At 30.4% G+C, this 20,409-nt stretch overlaps 1 protein-coding gene across 1 annotated transcript in view; it reads left to right on the forward strand.

Annotated features, from left to right (window-relative positions):
- Positions 1-19,883, forward strand: part of Tmem131 (Transmembrane protein 131) — a 322,751-nt gene extending 302,868 nt beyond the window's left edge. The window contains exon 35 of the mRNA XM_085808921.1: positions 57-19,883. Coding sequence (XP_085665047.1) covers positions 57-263 — 207 coding nt within the window. The 3' untranslated portion in view covers positions 264-19,883. The remainder of the gene's footprint in view (positions 1-56) is intronic.
- Positions 19,884-20,409: the final 526 nt, after the last annotated feature.

Consider the following 20,409-nt stretch of genomic DNA (forward strand, 5'->3'; position numbering starts at 1 on the left):
TATGCATACTTTAAAATGCTTATTTCTCTAAAATATTTTAAATATATCTTTTTCAGAATCCTGCAGTTGGGGAATTTGATCCTTTCCATACCCCAAGTGCCCTTTGGATGTCTCAGTTAAATGATGTGAAAGATAACTTTTCTGGTTCATCAAAATCTAGTACATGGTCTTTTAGTTTATTTTCGGATCCTATTCATACACCTATTTCTGAAAGCACTGACCGAGAGGAAAACATCGCTAGGAAGCGAGAGCCTGTTAATTGATTCTAAAAATATGCTTTTCAGCAAGTAAACGACTTTTTGGGGGGTTACTTTCTACTGAGCAGGTGTCATAGTTTGAAATTCAGTTTATATTGGATGCATCTCATAGAATTGGCAAGGTTTAACACATTGCTGAATGAAAAATTAAATATAATAATAATTTTCCAATTAATCTCTGGGGATTTTGGACTTTGCTTTTTATTCTAACTAAATTATCTCTGACATAATGTAAAAATGCAATCGATTTAAAAAAAGAAAATTTTTCTTTGTTGTGCAGTAGTTGGCAATAATTTTTACTTTTACTGCTATATGAATAAAATTGCAACTTTTAAATTTATCTTTTTACCATGTAAACTAATTATTTTTCTTAAAGTTTGAAGGTCTGTAATATGAATACAAATATCACTAAATGCTTTCACATGTGTTTCATGCCAAATTTCATAGGTAATTCATGTGGAAAGTGCTATATTATAGACTTCTTTTCTCTTTTCTTCTCGCTCTACCATGTCTTAAGATTAGTGACCAAAGAATAAAAATACGACTTCTTGAAAATACTAGTCAGAAGATTATGCTCAAAACTTTCTTTTAAAAGTAACGTATGTGTGCTGAGTCAATCCATGAGTGAATCCCATATTGTTTGTAACATGTGTGCCATGGTATTGACCCCAGCAGTAGTGGAATGGTAGAGCTGCATGTAAATTACTTTAACTGTAACTCATATATATTTGCCCTAATAACTTTTATTTTAATTCCAAAATTCGGTGTAGACAATGTGCCTCTTATTATGAAGTGCATCCAGTTATTAGCTTTGTTCACCCAGCATTAGAAATGCAAGGTTATTAAATGGGCTATTGATAATTTGCTTATTTGTTGATTGCACCTTTAAATTATGTCAACGATCTTATGGCACTGAATATTTGTGAAAAATATTATATTTAAAAATTTTATTGAATTATACCTATCATTAAATTTGATTATTAAAATATTTATGTAGAGAAAAAAGCATTTAGTGGTAATATTTTAATAGTTTTTGAAACTGTCACACATATTTTAATGCATATAATGCATTTTCTAATTCTATGCAATAATCTACGGAAATTAATTGGATCTGTATGTTGCATTTTATTTCATTAATTACATTGCTTTACTGAATATTAGTTTTTCTCTTCAAAACTGACAAAATTATTAGCTGTCACTTACTTTTAAATCTGTAAATAAGTAAATGATTGAAGGTCTAAACTGCCAAAGTGATGTGATGTATATTGCCTTGTATTTCTATTATTTTTATAAGATTCTATTCATTATTTTTGGAGATTTCTGTACTGCATATTCAAACCAGTTAACAATCCATTATGATGCAACCTCTTTTTTTTTTTTTTTTTTTTTTTTTTTTTTTTTTGTATGGATAGTAATCAAATTTGTTTTAACCCTCTGAGTTGTGGAAATTTGTGTATCTACTCATGAAGAGTTGTGTTTAAATGGCATTTATTTACTAGACTTTTATAGTTACTTCTTTTACTCTTTATTATCATAATCTTCCTTGTATTAAAGATGATAGTTAGATTGTTTGAAAAAATTAAAACAAAATATTTTAAATAACAATATAATTTATCCATTGAGGAAAAATCTCATGACCAGATAAAGGTAATCTTGCTGCCCAGAGGGTTAATGTGTTACCTTGTAAAAAAGGGTGTGGGCCATGTTAGTCAAGAAACTTACTTTTATGCTTTAAACTGATATTTAAATTCCTACTGCACTTCTGCACTTACTGTTGTTAAATACTTTAAAAGCAAGGTGTTTTGCAAAGATCTGTATAAATCATACTGTAATATAATGTGCATAAATGAACAGTGTGTAGGATTTCCTGGTAATGAACTGAACTATTAATGATACAATATTTGTATGTGTTCATGATTATGAAATAAAAAGTCATTGAATATTTTATAATTTGGTGCAAAATTCTGCATAAGTTTACCAAATGATCAGTTGGTGTAGTTCTTCCTATAAAATAAATTAATTATAGTGATGCTTACATATCTAATAAAATTGGGAAAAGTATTTGTTATTTAAAATTCTGTTGCATAGCCCTTTCATTCACACTGTGTTTCATAATCTGTATATGAAACCAAAGTGTATGAAAGCCAGAGCAAATAATAAGTTCCTATATCAAGGTGGCCAAAATAAAATTGACCTGGAAAATGTGCATTATTCTAACACTAAATTTACTGTTATGATAGTTGTTGTACTCTTTAGTTACTGATATGAATACACTTTACGTGCACTATACAGAAAATGGTGGAAAAGGCCACCTGTGAAGGCAATTTAGTGCTGTGCTCTATTTATCAAATTGTGAGACATTAATGGCAGCTCTGCCTGAGGGATGATAGCAGTAGTGTTTTTTATGTTGTGTAGTGTGTCAGACAGTCGTAGCTAGGGTTTTTAGTGCCCATGGACAACTGAAGATTTCGGTTGTCCATGGGCGCCTATTGCTTACCAAGGATGGAAAACATTTAATTCTAAAATGTCGTAACATCAGTTTGCCGCCCCTTGGATTCTGCGCCCGGGGACAGATGCCCCCTCTTGCCCCCCTCTAGCTATGCCGCTGGTGTCAGAATTATTTGAGAGCACCTGATTTTTTATCTTGCCCCACAGGTAAAAAGCACAAGGAGAGAAAGATCATGTGATCGTAGTGGCCAGGAGCTTTTACCTGTATTACTCTCCTCTCATAACTGAAAACTTCATGATGAGCTCAGACACGTGTTGTGTGCTGTTGCTTCATCTTGCAGAAAATATCCATAAAGTTTTTATTCTCTGAGAGTTTATGCACAACTTGCTGAAATGGTTCTGAACATCCCAGTGAGCTTTGAAAGTTTGGTGAAAGAACTGGATTATAATGCAAAAACTGGACTTTGCTTACTAAACACCAAACTTGAGATTATGCAGAGCCCATTTCATTCCATTTTTCACTCCATATTTTGTGAGGTAATGCCAACACAATTCTATTCTTAAACTATTGTGCAATCAGCTATTTGAGCACACAATATCTATGAATTGCATTTTGCAACCGTGAACGCACACTGTTTCAGCATTACCACCATTTTGTTTTGCCTTCAACTGACTGCTAAGAATGTCTGCAAATGCTCCTCTCACACCCAGTTGTAAATGTGTGGATTTACAATGATCTCTGCTGTGTATACAGTCAAAAGTCGTTAATTCGGACACCCATAATTCGGAATGATCTATAATCCTTACCTCAAAACTAAAAACTTTCTGCGCATGCGCCGCGTTGACACATGCGCATAGGCATTTACGCGTGCGCGTAAGACCTTTTACGACTGCGCATATGAGTGTGTGCAAGTGCAGAATACGTTTTCACGTGCGCATTTTATGTATAATGGACGTATAAGCTAAAATTATCTAATTATCTATTTCAGTTAATGTTGATGATTGCGTTGTTCCTTAATTTTCGAATTGGATCCGGCTTATTATTTTTTGCAGACTGTAAGAGCAATTTTATAAAAATAAGCTTAAACTTTCGATTATATCAAGTAGAATTTCCGATATATATTTGTTAATATGTAAAGGATCTAAAGCGAAAGTATGTTTTGAAATCCGAAATCTGTTTATCAATTTTACGCTGCTCGGTGGGGGAAACGCCGCAGCGGGTGCATAATGAATTGGAAGTTGATCTGTCAGCACTATCCTTATCTTCAGCGCAGATGTTTTTATTTTATTTGGCTTATAATTGAAGATCAGATGTTTTTATTTTATTTGGCTTATAATTCCTTACCAAATGTAGTATTTCATCTCGATATGCTCCGTCTTTGATATGATTTAAAACAAGTTCCTCGTCATTATAATTCGCTTCCGATAGTAACAGAGGTTATTGAAAACGAAAAAATTTCAATTGACAAATTAGTCGGTGTTCTTGACACAGCAATTATAGGACTTGAACAGCGGAACTTTGTAACTGAACAAGAAATTATGTCTGTTTAATAGAATTAAAGAGAAAGTATTATCACATGAAACAAAGCAAAACTTAAAAAACTTACATTGAAAGAAATGTTTATTTAAGTAAACAAATAAATATTAAGCTTTTTCTTTTTGCAAATTTTGATACCCTTTAGATCATAATTGTTCTTTATTTCATAAATTACGGTTTCATATTTTTAATTTTAGAATTTCTGCATGCCATCTTACGAGATTTAAACTGATGATCTATAATCCGGAATCGCCGAAGTCCTGATGAGTCCGGATTAACGACTTTTGACTGTAGTACATTTTCATGAAATTCCATGCCAATTTTGTTTTGGGCACCTTGTACTAGCCAAGTTGTCACACAAAATCTAGACAGACATTAATGATGATTTTCGTAAGACTAGTGCATACTTCAGCTATACTGTTTACCATTAGACTTAAGAAATCTTCAGTGACTCTGGATGATCAGTGGACAAAGTACATTTGCTAATTATTATAAATATATGGAAATACATTTATGTTATACACTTAATATTAAAACTGTTAAATATCTTTGTTGTGTCCAGAAAAATAAAACAATGTGGAAACAAAATTGGAGTTATTATATATTTATGTTTTCAAATGAACATGTATTAATATATTTTTGCAGACAGGGAAAATTTCATAAAGACATGTATGGTTTATATTATGCAGATATGATATGTGTAATGACTTTGAGACTAACCAGTAGGTAAACAAAGGCAGTTTAACAGCATGGAAACTTAATTCTAAAATTCAGCAATTTTTATCGAGTTATGTAATCTGCTTAAAATTCATATTATAAAATGCCTCAATAGTGAATTAAAAATATTTGTTTTAGCATCCTGCTATTTTTCCTCATTTTGAATAGCAAATTACATAATTTACTTTGGATGGATGTGTTTTGTGCTGCAGAGAACTGCTGTATAATGTCGATCGTATTACAAGGTATAATATTAAACAATGGCAACTTACTTCAGGAGCATATATGAGTTGAATAAAATTAAGGTGCAGATTTGTTTCTAATTTTTTCATTAAGTAAAAAGAATAATTGGCTTGCATTTATCTGTTTTACTACTATCATATAAAAGCTTTCTAATCAAATATAGCTGGGATAAAAAATTGTTATCATACTAATTATTTTTTAATATGTTGCTTTTTAAATTTAACAATATATTAATTAAACCGATTATTCAACTAATATAAAATGTGCTCTCCTCTGCAATAAAGCATTCCTAGGTCTCCTGTGTACGTTAAATAAATCTAAAGCATAATTACAATAAAAGCTAGTCTGTAAAAATAGTAAATTAATAAAGAGTTGATGTATAGTTGTTCATTGAATAAAGAGGCATTGGCTCTTTCAGAATTCCACAGGATCAACTGGTGCAATTTTGGTGGCATCCTCAGCAACTTTCATTCTTTGATGATAGTGAGCATTTCGAATCCCGCGAACGGGCTGGCTGCATGGGCGTTTTCGTGGTTTTTCCCATGTGTAACGTGTAAACGAGCCAGTTTCCCTTAGAAAATCCTCCACGATGACATCCCTCCTCTTAGGAAGATAGCCCTAGTATGCTTTGCCGTAATTAAATACACCACCACACCATTTAAAAGGTTAACAAATACCTGCTTCAAATGTTTGGCCAAATCTAGTTCATTTGTAGTGTGGTATAACACTATGGCTAGCTGCAAATTGTTTTCTTTTTAGAATAGGTTTCACATATTGTTTTCTCACTTATAAATTGTAATATAACATAGTCTCTGCCTCTTTTGCCTGAGCATCCAGGCACCTATCCACTTACGTGTGAGACTATTTTTATCTCTTTTACGTATTTTTTGTGTTTATTAGTAACAAAAACACACGACTTAAATCAGGTTTTTACCGTTTTTGTATCATTAGCCTTTCCGGCACGCTACTCTTTAAAGTTGGAATTTTATCAAAAAAAATTTTAGGCAGTCTATTTAGGCCTAGGACAGTATGCAGGTATAATTTTACAAAGATTGCACAAACCGTTTCCATTTTGTGGGTGTGTCCGAAGTGAACAAACACACTGAGCCACACGAGCTGCGATAGGTGAGCATTGCTGTGAAGCACGTATTACAGTAAAGTACTTTGTGTATGATTTAGAAACAGTAGAATCTGATCTCTGTAGCAGATTTAGCGTAACCTAGGGAACGCCTGCTACTTTACCCCCCAAAAAAAAACTGGGGGGGAAGGAAACTCTCATTGCTTTGGCAATGCTGAGGCCTCTCTGAGTCATTTACACAATTTTAAAATTTATAAGAGAAATAATTAAACTACTATAATACTTACAATTAATTATTGACTAGAAACTGCTCTCACTGAAAATCAAATAGCTAACTGGAAACAAAGCGCCGGGGTCTTCAAAACCAAAAACAGAAAAGAATAAAAACAAATATAAATAAATCTGCGCTCTCAGCCTCCCCCGTGTTTGAAGCACGAGACCAGATTCTGTGACTCACTCAAACGTGACAGGCGCTAACAGGACACCATACACTGAAGGCTTCACTGTACGCAATATTTCAAAAATAAAAATTAAAAGTAATACAGGATAGGCAGATTGGCATATGAACAACAAAATTATATGAAGATTTTTTTTTTTCATTTCTTTATATTTAAAAAAAAATCTGAAACATTTCTTTGAAAAATCAGTTTCTTTAAAAACAGAGTATATCTCAACATTAATGATTTGCTTGTGTGGTGCTGGCATCTATTATTCATAAAAGAGATTAAAACTAACCATTAGTGTAGTTTTCGTGATATTTATCGATTATTTTCAGTGTCCGAAGAGGGAATATTTTTGGTGTGTTCACACCGAACACACTGTGACGGAAAGGGATAAAAATATTTAAAAATACAAAACTTGTGGGAAAATATTTGTAAATCTTCCATGCCTGTAAAAGTACAAAACTTCCAACTAAAAGCATACATTCAAAAGAATGTATAGTATAGTAGTATAATTTTATAAAACAAATTAATGTAATACAGAAACAATTAAATTTTAATACAAAAATATCAAACTGACATAGACAATACTTAAAGATTGGTATTAATGAATCATTTATAAATGCGAATCTCTGTCGAAATTTCAGAAATCTGAATTTTAGTTTTAAATCTAACTGAATCCATGGCCATTTGTAGGCAAGATGTTGCAAGATATTTCTTCGCAACTTTGTTCCTTGCATATTGGCATGGTTCATATTATCCAGTAACAGAGCGTGTAAAAGTTCAAAGAACTGTCATTTCCAATTGGAAATAATCAAATACACAAAAGTATGTATTTAAAAGAATGTTTTAATATAATTTCATAACCATAATCCAAGAATGATTGGGGCAATTTTGGCAGGATTTGAACCAGTTTTCTGTGTTCGGTTATAGCAACTTTCACAGTTGACAAAATAATAAGCAAGTACCAAATTTAATTTATTTTTAATACGATTTAGTGCCATGGCTGTGTGTAAATATTCCAGTGCAAGATGTTTCCTTTCCAAGGTATTTTTTGCACACAGTATCCTGTTACAATCGCCCAACAATATTGTCTGTAAAAGTGGAGGGAAAATGTCAATTCCTACCAAAAATAAGTAAACACATAAAAACATACATTCAAAAGAATGTTTTATTATAATTTCATAGTATTGTATGTTACAGAGGTAGTCATAAAGAAAGGTAAACTAAATTACATTAAGAAATTTCGACCCATCATTTGAGTACAGATAAATCAGTTCAGTAAAAGCAGTTAATATATAGTGTTCAAATACACTAAAATCTCAACTATCCATAGAGCTCAGGAAATGCTACATTCCGTGTTTGTGTAATGTCTGGATAGTTGAGCGTATAAAAATGCAATTCATAGTAGGAAAGCCATGTGAATGGAAAAAGAAATTTCTGACCCAAAGTTATAAAAAGAATCATTTTATTTGTTATTATCTTAAACATCAATTGCCTATATTTAAATTAAGTAAGATTTAGAAAGAAAAAGGGCATTCCAGCCATAAACGCCGAAGTAGAACATCATGTTTGGTTGCAAAATTCAATTGACCACAAAAATTGGCAGAGATATCGCCAAACTTGCACAGCAAAAGTCTGAAGGAACACATCTCTCTTTATTTAGCTAATTAACGTATGCACGTTGTGGACATAACATCTAGAAAAACTTAATTTATCTATCATAATTTTTCACATTGAAGAGCATTGTTCTCACATTAAGTTACACTTTTCTTGATGCCAGATTATGATCTTGTAAATTTGAAAATACTCTACTGTATGCTGTTCTGTTGAAGATAACTCCCATATTTCAATCATTTTCTTCAAAATCCTCTTGAAAACTAGATTAATAACAGTTAATTTATGTTGCTTATGACGGTAATTAAGCCAACTTTTCGAGAATTAATCGGATTTGCATAAAGCCAATATTTATTGGATTTGCATTATGCTTATCTATTATTGGCACTAAATCACACTGTTTAGTGGCAGTTTTTATTTGATTTGAATTGTAGTTCTATTCTTGCTTTATAAAGATGTTGCTAATCTCTTATTTGCTTACATTTAAAAAAACGTTTCTAAAATTTTTAGATATTCTGGTTGGTTGAATGCTGGATAGCCAGGCTTTTACTGCGTATTCTGTAAAATTGAAACCATTTAATTCATTTCATTGGCACTTCAGAATTTATGAAAAAAAAGTTTTATGCTCTGCTTATTTTTCATATTAAAATTCACATAAAAAAAGTTAATTGTGTGTTTTGATTAATGTTGCTAAATTTTCACTATTTTTAATACATAATTTAAATTTGCATATTTTTTTCAACTTGTTTGCTATCATTGCACAAACACGGTTGCATAATAACTCCTGTATTTACATTATCATCAGAGACTTATGCTAGAAAAATCGAGCTTAAACATCTGAACCACTTATGAGAGCCATAGGGCATCAATCGAGCCATCCATGTATCAGGGTCGTGGTTAATTGCCACTGATGTATTTATGTCTCTTGGACACATTCAAATGTATTTCCTTAAAAATGTTAGGGCAAAACTTTTATTTTTGAATATTAAGAAAAAAATTTTGTGATAAGTACAATAAAAGTTGTGCTAATGTAGTAGATGACTTAATAGATATTTTTAATAGTGATAGGGAGACAGTTAATAGATATGTCTGAATAATTTGTAAAAAATGTAATGTTAATGGGTTGAAAAGTTCTTCTGTTAAGAAAGTATTTTTAACTCATGAAATGTATGACTATTCTCTCTGATTTAAATCTGGTTAATGATATCTTAAATTAATTATTTGAAATTATTTATTTGTGTAACACTTTAAGTATTTATTGTAACAATTAATTCGCACATTTGAATTATATAATTTATGCAAAATGCTTTAAAACAGAGGGTCTGTTGCTTTTTTTAAAATATTCCTGTTATTTACTTTTATAATCCTAATAAGAATTTTTAATGTGCAGTAAATAAGTATCGGGAGGCTATATATGCGTTTCTAAATCGAGATAGTGTTATAATATTTTTTGTTTGTTTGTTTGTGTGTGTGTTTGTTTGTTATGGAGGTATTGTTACTTAATTTCATGATTATTGATTGCTCTAAGTTGCAAAATTAGATTAGCTTGATGTCCTTTAAGGGAAGTATACCATATCATTTTGTTGGTCTCTCTGTATACGTAAAGGGAGTCTAAATAAAAACTAATTTATTTGAAAATAGCGGAAAGTTAAATCAAAAATTTTTTATCTGACTGATGTCAGGCCTTTTTATGTTCAGTTGTTTAACTTCATAAACTATAGACTTAAGAATATTATTTATTAGTTCATCTAAAAAGTTCTGTGGTTGTTTTGATGATAAATGCAAATGAAGCAGTAAACAAAACATAAACTTGAATTGGATCATGTAAGCAAAATTTTATTCTATGATTCTTGTGTTCTTGCCATCTCTCAGCAGTTGGAAAATTCCTTTTTTTAAAAGTCACAGAGGTTTATTCATAATGATATTACCAATCTACTGTTTGACTGTGTCTGAAAAAATTAACTCCAAATTATTCAGAGAATTTTTAAATCACTTGGAGATGAAAGTCTGAGAAGGCAAGTTTTAATGAATGGGGATGGTAACACAAAATATCTCATCCATACTCAACAAGTTTCCCTGACTCACATTGAAATGTAAAGTTAAGCATTTTCATGATCGAAAACATTATCTCGAAAATTGGTCAGTTCTGGACACTTTCTTTCAAATTCTGCTTTTAGGATTACCATTTGGGGTGGTTATTTTTCCAAATTTATTGTCCGATTTGGTGGCAGCGATTCATAGTATACAACTCCTTTGTAGCCCCACCCGATGTAATTACTTTTTGTGATGCAACCCCCCTTTTAATGTTAGTTTTTTGGCTTACCCCACGATCTTTGTAAAATTAGTGTGTAGTGTCCACTTCTGATCTCCAGTAATGAACCATTTCAGAAAAGGAACATCTTTACTTTTTCAGCAAAGAATCGCATGCCAGGACTTACATAAGCATGTTCTGCTAAAATATGGGCTACCCATACATTGTGGCATACACTGTGACACCCAGTCTTCTTCAAATGATCATGTACTAAACTTTTTGACTGTTTATTGTGTCTGATAGTTCCCAAACTGTATGACTTGGATTTTCAGCGACAGCATCTTTTAATAGATCCTCATTCACATAGGGTGGTCATGCAGAGCAGGCATCTTGTTCGAGGCTGAAATTTCCGCACTAAAACTTCTCAAACCACCTTTGAGCTGTGACATCAGAAACAGTACTCTTTCATATGTAGCACAAATTTTACAAGCAATCTAAGCATTTTTTTTTCCCTTTTTTTAAAATAAAAGAGCATAGTATAGCAGAAATGAATGTTACGTAACATGAGTAGAAAAGATTGTATTTAGACATCCACATTAAGCAAGGCTATCCCTTATGAGCAGTAATAAAATAATTAGAAGAAAACATGCTTAAATATGAAAAATTGTAGAATTTTTTGATTGACCCAATATATATGTTGTTCTTCAATATAGTTTTTTTTAATTGAAATTCTGCTTAGAAGAAGAATAACATTGTTTGTTTGCATATTTTGGCATTATTAAGAGTAAATGTATAAGAATAAATATTTTTTATCTCCTACTGTTGGCCGTTTTTTTAATAATAGACTTGTATTGCTTCATATCAATATTGATTAAGCATTAATGTAATAATATTTATTGAGTCACTTTATATTAAAGCTCATATTCATTAGGAATGTATCTTGTTTGTTTCTTTTTCATCACAAATTTAGTAACTGGGTAAAATAATAACTTTTTATTTAGTACAGTTCTTTTAACATTCAAGCTTTAGAATTGTAGTGCTTTACTGGCCTAATAATGATGTAATAAAGAAAAGGCCTTTAAGGTTAAGTACAGATCATATGAAAAAAATAATAAAATTAATTTAATTTTTAAACCTTTCATTGTAATTGAAAATTGAAATTATTTTTATCAAATAACATCTCTGTATGGGCTTATGTCTCATGTTACAGGTTAAAACTTGGCTTTATAGCTTTGGTTCCATCATAAAATCAACTGTTTTATAAGTTTTCAGTCTTACATTTATAATGTTGTAATTATATTGCACATTAAGGGCTGAATTTGTAATGTAGTAGCAGAATGTTATTACGATTTTCAATTTTCAAATCTAAACTTAGTTAGACAGATATTGCATATCATAACAGTTGATGGGAAAAAAAAAAATCTTTTAACATTATACTAGATGAAACCCATACCCAAGAAAGAAAAGTTTCTGTATCCCAACCTAAAATTCTGAAATTTCTTTCTGGCTATGCATGGTTTCCCTGTAGGTTAGAACTTGATATTGGAATTCTAGTATGTTTAACTGCTCCAAATGTTAAAATGCAGCTATTGGAGTTTTGTGCAGTTAATTAACCTAGTATTACCAATATAAGGTTAATTTACATGTTATCTGAAATAAAATATTTTTTAAATTATCATTTACACATTGTTATATAATTTAACTCTAAAATTATTCTTGAAAGTCTTTATTTGTTGTAAAATTACTTTGTAAATGAATGGTTTTCTTCATATTTGAAGATTATTAAAAGACTAACTTAGCTACATTACTGTTATAATATAGATGTTACAAACTAGGCCATATCAATTTTTATTTATTTAATGTAATGTTATACATCCCATTTTTTACTTTTCTAAATTTTAATTTACCTGTAAGTTTAATTTTAAATTTAATTTCCAATCCCTAAAACTATATTTAATGCATAATAATTTTTATTTTTGCATTCCCACTTTTTATAATTATGTGTCTACAGTATATATGTGTTATTCTTATTTCTTATTGGAAACTACTGCTTTAGAAATTATTATGCATTTAAAATACTGGTCTCAAAGCAGATTCTTGGATATGAGTGTCATAATATTAATGCAAAATAGTGATCATTAATATGTTGTTGTTGATTAAAATGCATCATTTTCACATGTAAATTGTCAAGAGGCCTTTACTCTGGTTTCCTTTTAATTAAAAAATAGTGAAAGAAAGTAAGTTAGATTATTAACTTAAAGGGAATAAGATAAATGCAAGTATTTCAGTACTTAAGCTTATTGTATGCTGTTTCTTGCATTCATTCAATGCAGATAAGAAATTCCTTGACAAAATTAAAAGTAAATGTTTAGATATTTCTTGTACTTAATAAATATATTGTCTATTTTAAAGATACAGTGTCATTCTTATATTTCGTTAAGGGATTTTACTGCATATCTAAATCCATATGTCCAATAGAAAATGCTAATAGTACCCATTCTTTATGTTGTCTACTGCTTTGCCTCTAAGTTACATATTGAAACTTTTTATTCAAATGTGTTTTTTATCATGCATTTCATATGAACACCTTAGCAAAACATTTTAACTAGTTCTTGAATCTCTGTCCTTAATCTTGGACAGTTGTATCAAAACTGCTCAGACGCAATTTTAAATCTGTCATGAAAAATCAAATAATGCTTTATTTAATTTCTGTTCCCATTTTAGAGTGACATTTTTTGTTACTTGTTTGTTGTTCTTGTTACTAATCCCCTCAGAGCAGGAAAGCCTACACCAAGCCCAAGAGACCTTGCTGCCCAAGTAAATCACTAATGTCATCCTGCTCAGCCGACAGCTGTCTCAGGGAAACACCTATACAATCCAGTAGGGGAGCGGGAGAGGCAGAGAGGGAACATGCACAGTAAGAGAAGTCCCCCTACCCCGTGGGTGTAGGGAGATCACAAACTTTCCTTGCAAAATCGTCAGCTATTTTATTACCATACAACTCAGCATGGGATGGTATCGACTGGAGATATATTGATTGATGCTGTCCATGCTAAAAAAATTTAGATATAATATACTGACCGGTCTTATCCATGATTTTAGGCCAGTTTTTAAAGTACTGAATGGAGCTTCAACTGTCTGTCAGAATCCATATAATGTCACTACCTGAACACAGCATAATCAAATGCTTTGCTGATGGTGATAAGTCCCATTCTGAAGATGAAGCAATGATCAGAGTTTCTGGTGCTGCATCTGATATCTCCTTCAGGGGTGTTACTATAAATACCACTCCCTGCTCTACCCTTGTCTGATCTTCCATGTGTATATATCATAAAGGCCTGGGCAAGAATATCATTTATAATTTCAAGAGCCATTTGCCTGAGGAGTTCTGAATGATGGTTGCCCTTGACAGTATTAGTCGACAATTCCTCATAGATGTTAACATGATTAAATGAAATATCTGGAGCATAACCATAACGGCTAAACGGTATAGATGTTTCAACATTAAAATTGATAAAATCCGAATTCCACACATAACTAAGTGGGCTGTCATGCCTTTTAGGCGTTTATTGCTTGTCCAATTTAAAATGTATAAGCTTTTATTGCTTACACTTAAAGGTAGTATTTATTGCTTGTCCAATTACTTGTTCACAGATGCTAATTAGAAAAAATTGTGAGAATTATTTATTCTGTATGGTGGCCAGAACTAAGGCAGAGAAATTTAATTATTAACAAAAGTAATTGTCATACATGAGTTACCCAAAAAAAATACATTTGTTCAAGATTTCTTGCGACATGTGTGATATCCCAATCAAGTATATATCAATAGGTATCAGGTATGGGGAGCTTCAAGAAATATTTTTAAGATTACTAAACATTAAAATATATAAAAGTATTCGGTGCCATATTTTTGTAAACTTTTAGTAATGCATTAAATTACTTTTCCACTTAGCAGGGTGCACAGTAGTGATATATGCATGTATTTATGTGTATGCAGAGGGAGGAAAAGGTCATTGTAGCCTTTCAACTTCTCTCCCCCACTTTCAGCATTCAGGGGAAATGATATAAATGTTGCCTTTTGGATGTAATTAATTATCTTATTTTTTCATTTTAACATTTTGCTGCTTCTGAGATGATATATATCTCATTTTAAGAACCACTGTGGCTGCATATTTTTAGAATTTTGACACTGCTGTTGCTTTCAGTTCTCTGTATAACTATTATATATGTGTTTTCTTAAGTTATATAGATTCACTGTTTTGGGCCTCCTTCCAAATGCTGAGGTAAATTTTCTCCAGCCTTCAATCCTCCCCCCTCCCACAAAAACCTATTCTGACACTTTTTAGTGTGAAAAGATTTTTTTTTAATTCTATTGAAATATTTTAAAAATAAATAGCCAAAAATTAGTAAATGAATGAAAAATGGATATAAATAAGGAAGTGTCTTTATTTGGCAATTAACCCCTTCGAGCCGGGTAGCGTCTCTCCAGGGCCGGGGGATTTTTTGCTACTAAGCCTAAATCCATGAAATTTCTGAAGTATCAACGCATTGTTTAATAATGCTCTATAGAGTATTTAAATGGCTTATGCTTTATAGATATTTTTATATATATACTTTAATTACCTTATTTCTTATTTAAATGCATATTTTACACATTTTATTTTAATTACTCACCATTTTATGACTTTTAACATTATACATCTGAAAACTAAATATATTACTTAAAATTCTCTTTTCGTATGAAAAATTTGAAAACGGGGATCTACACACAGTCCTGCGTTACATTCCTATAATTCATAATAACTCATTTGCCGTTTTAGAGGATTTTTCTGGGAATGTGAACAAACGAAGCATCGTCGTCTCATTTTCTTATCAGTCTCTTCTGAACAAAGTTTTGGAAAATGTCTTTCAGAATCAATATCAGAATTTCAGAATCAATATCTGAAATATTTTGCATCATTTCTGCTATTTCATGCTCTGTTAAACATTTTCGACGCTTCGACATTGCAACGGTAAAAACAGAAAGAATTCACGTCTAACAAGATCTAATTATTTTCTAAAAACTGAACTGTAAACCGAAATACTCAACGCTTTAGTGCATATAAAACTTCTACTTACAATAAACAACTACCACGTGCGAATAAAGTGCGACTTAAAGAGACATCATAAATCACGCCATTCGGAAACATTTAGTTCCCCATTTGTTTATATAATCAAAAACACGTGTATGTGAGTCATGCTTCTCTTATTTTGAGTAGTAGGTCTAATGTACATGTATCTGAAACCATATGGACATAAAGTGCCATCTTGTGGCAGAAATTATAGTTTCTAAAACGTTCCAGGTACTGGCACAAATACGTGACAGTCAGTAGTAAACGGGAAAATGCTCTGGCACGCCTGCGTGTCGGCCGGTAGGTGAGTGTGTTCGTTGCTGGCACATAGACGTGACAGTCGGTGTGAAGGGGTTAAGAAATTGTATGTAGTTAAAAGCATATATAAATGAAACGTTTTTGATTCATCATGTATCTTATAGCTAAAGGATATTGTAAACTACAAAAGTATTAGTCATTATATATAGTTTTTTATTATTATTATTTTTTAACTTAAAATATGCAGTGTTCTACAGTGACGTAACTCAGGAAGACAGATTTAAAAAAGAGGAGGCTTACAGAAATGATAACACCAAATGACTTAAGCAGGGTCATGAGAAAAATACGAATATTAGGCAATTTGGGAAAGTTATATTGATCTTTGCCATCCAAAAAGGAAAGTTTGATATAATATGATTTATTGGTTTACCTTTTATCCAGTGCTGGCATAGAATCAAAATTTTAATATTAAGAATTAAGTTTCATAGCTGTTAAATAATTCATTATGTGCTAACAGTGTATGAATGGTAAAAGTTCTAACTGTAAAGTGTAAATAACTTTTCTGGAAAGTAAGAGTTTTCTTTCAAGTAGTACTGATTATGTTAAAAGTCATATGTCATATAATAAAAAAGTCATATAAATAATTTAAGTGTATTTTGTATATAGCAATAATTCTAATGAAATATATTTTTTATAAATCACATGACAGTTGTGCAACTGTATTCTTGTAAATCAGATTAATTATGTCTTGAATGTTTTGTTTGATTTCAGATAAAATATTGTATTGCTGTGATATTTTTATTTTGCTGTTTTATGAAAATGTTATATAAATTTTTGAAAAACTGAATATATAACTTATAAAGCTTGTATATATAACATTCATATATATTTTTAAGTCATACGTCTTTGAATGAAACGATATTAACTGCAAACTGTAGCTTTAGTTCCTTTCAAAAATGTAAACAGAACATTTAGTACTTGCATAACAACTTATTGTGAAACTCAAACTTTTTAGTAACATCCATGTATTTTTCTGATTCTAACTCTAGAATTACAAAATCTGTACAGATTTTCTTTTGGTGCCCTGAGTTTGTCTCACACCATACTAATTTGATGTTATTTGTTCAGCATCTAGAGTCTTTTGCGATTATAAATATTGTGTGTCAAAACGCTTTATTTGATGTTAATAGTGTCATAGTTACATAACCATTTGTGTAAGTATTGTTTACATATAAAAATGAATTATTTATGTTTTATCTGTAAATTAGATCATTATTGCCAGAGTTTACTTCCACTATGTTTAAAATACCAACTGTAATGTGCCAAAGTAAAGTTTAATTTTATATGTATAAGTTTATTGTATTTTCTTTTGTTAAAATCTGTATCTGCTGATCCTAACTTGTAATTTAGCTCATTGCTATATTGCTCCATCTCTGTCCTTAATCTTGGTTTTGTGTTTGCATACAAGCTAAAAGCACTGTTACAAGTTGTTTCATAACACCTCACTTTTATTTTAATAGTGTGTTTGGGATACTTTTGCATTTCATCCCTCATATTTTAAAATTGTGAAATGACTTTTTGGTTAAATGAGAATATGTGTGCTTGCTTTCTCTGTACAAACTAAATGTTTTCTGTATAACTCCTAAATTACCCTAAAATCAAACCGCGTCTTAAAAAATACCATATTTTAATGAAGCTCAAGAACTTAACATATTTTTAAACTGTACAGCAGCCCCTATTTAGTTATATGATTTATGTGTAGTTTACATTAACAGGAGTTATATGTTACTTTATAGAAATATTATATATCTTTTTAATTTAATAACTGAGTACTTACAAAATGTTCGGCGTTGTCGAAATTTCATATGTGAATGAATGCAGAATGGTGATGAAGATTCTGATAGTTAAAAAGCAACTGTACAATAATATAGCACGTCATCGGTAGTGCAGTAGTTACTTTTAACTTTTAGTAACTTTAGAAATATGTTTCTAAAATTTTGATTATGTTGTGTTCTGCTACAAATGTATATGCAGTTTTCCCTAATAGATGCTTTAGATTTTCATGGTCTGAGGCAATTTTAAGAATGCAAAATTTGAACCAGTTTGCAGTGGTCTTTGTTTAGTAGCTTATCTGTTGTTTTTGTGGGATTGCAAGTAGTATTGTTAGAGTATTATGTTATAAATATAGCAAGTAAATTACCAATAATGCAGATTGTTAAAATTTTTTTGTATTGCATTATTGTATCCTGAAGTTATGTATGTAACCATATCAAACACTGGCAAGCTACTATCTGAAGCCACTAGCAACTTTACCATTTGTCCCAAAAGTGTGTGTTTGGAGACTCCTAAAGCTATTGATTTATTATTTCAGGGGGGCAAACTGCAACTCTGTTATTCTACAATATGCATAGCCCTTTTTTCAATTCATTTTGTTTCCTAAAAAAATTCTCGAAGTCCTCATATAATTGTTATAGATAAAAAATGTCCATTAAAACCATCTTGATTGACCAGATACATTTTCATCTAATTCAAATCATTGTCTACTTGTACAGGGGCCAGTGGTTCTTGTATTATATTTTTCCCTTTAGAACAGGCTTTATGTTAATATTATCGTAATTTTTTTTAACTCTCTTAAGTGATAAATTTAAGGTAAGACTCATAACAACAGAAAACATGCAGTCATTATCATTGTTGTATTCCGTAATTTGAGACTAAGCACTGAAAAGGGCGTATTTTTGTAAGTGTGCAGTATAGCTTAAATTTAAATCAGCAAAGTAAGAAGTATTCAAACTTACTGCATAAATATGCTAACAAACAAAATATATTTTGCAGATGTTGGTGCAAAATTGCAGTGTATGTGCAATTTTCTAGTACATATATTTTTAATAGCAAGAAAATAATTTTTTATATTGAGTTTTAGACAAAAAGAGGTAAAATTCATCATTAATAAATATTAATTTACATTCTGTTTGTTTTGATATTTATCCACATGTAATGAGTATTTTTTTCATTTTGTTTTTAATATTGCTGTCTTGAAGTGATGCCTGAAAAATAAATGTTCTTATAGCATTACTGATATGAAATCTCCAAAAATCTATACTATATATATATATGTCGCAGTTTCTAAAGTTATGTATTTATCATTTAACTTCACACGTTATAAAGTGCAAGGATCATTGACATCATGTAAAATTTTGTTAATAATGTTGTGTAATACCTGTTATGTTATTTAAAACTAATGTGTAACTAAGACTGATACGTATTATGTTTTCTATAAAACAAAATTAAAACCTACAAAATCTGCCTTTTATTTTGCAATATCCACCTATTGTTGTATTATAATTTGTCATTCTAAAAATTGTAGAATATTTTGCAATAATTTTTTAAATGCCTGATGATAAAATCAGAAATTAAAAATAATTTTAAAACTCCAAAAAAAATATTTTTTATTAATTTGCTGAATTTGTTGCGTGAAATTCTTTTGCATTTTAATGCTGGATGAAATACATTCTGTCAAAACAGTAAATAAATGGAATAAAATGAAACAGAACTATTACAATAGTGAATTTAGATGCATAGCAATGTATTCATAATATGGATGAGTTCCCCCACTTCTAAAATAGCATTTCCTTTTTTTTTTTTTTTTCCAGTGAATAATATTAACTAAAAAATAATAAGTGGGTATTTTTTTTTTATCTCATTTTACTTTCTGTTGTATACTGTGCGTAAAAAGTAGGAAATTTAATCCTGTAATTCTATGTTTCCTTGTTAGTCAGAATTATTGTAACTTGAAATAATCAAACATTTTACTATACCTGGTAAAATTTCTTATGCATTTGTTTTCGCAGGAGTGCTAAAAAGAGTGTCATGCTATTTGTTAATGTACCAATTAAAAAGCTGCATAAATAAAAGTAATCTTTTTCCCACTTTTGTTTGAAAATTTTTTTATATTTATATATTTCAGAAACCTAATATTTTGATATTTTATTTTTCATTATGCTGGTCAATTTCTAGTATTTTAAACTAGTGTTTGCACATAATCTATGAAAGTTGTATTAAAAATTTAGAATTATTTAAATGTGATTTTTACAGGAAGTTAAATTCTATTTTTGTAATCTTTAAAAATTGGTCATACATATTATTTAAGCTAACTTCACAATGAAGTTGTTTCCATAGCCAACAGAAATGGTTGAATAATATTCTTATATATTGAACGTTATTTTGAAAAATACTATATGTGATATTAAGTTTCCTTCTTTGTAATTACATTGATTGTGATTTAAATAAAAGATACAGCAAACTGGAAGCAAAATAACATCTGCCTGTGTACAGTGCATAATCTGTTTTACTGAATTCAGTATTAAGAAACATAAAACAATTTCTTTTGCAGCATAATTATTTAACATTATCAGTGTCATAATTTAGAGTTCCAATGATACCTCAAACAGTGAG

Source organism: Stegodyphus dumicola, chromosome X2, assembly GCF_044657685.1.
Source record: "Stegodyphus dumicola isolate Sdum_Otavi_A_Nest chromosome X2, ASM4465768v1".
NCBI lineage: Eukaryota > Metazoa > Arthropoda > Arachnida > Araneae > Eresidae > Stegodyphus > Stegodyphus dumicola.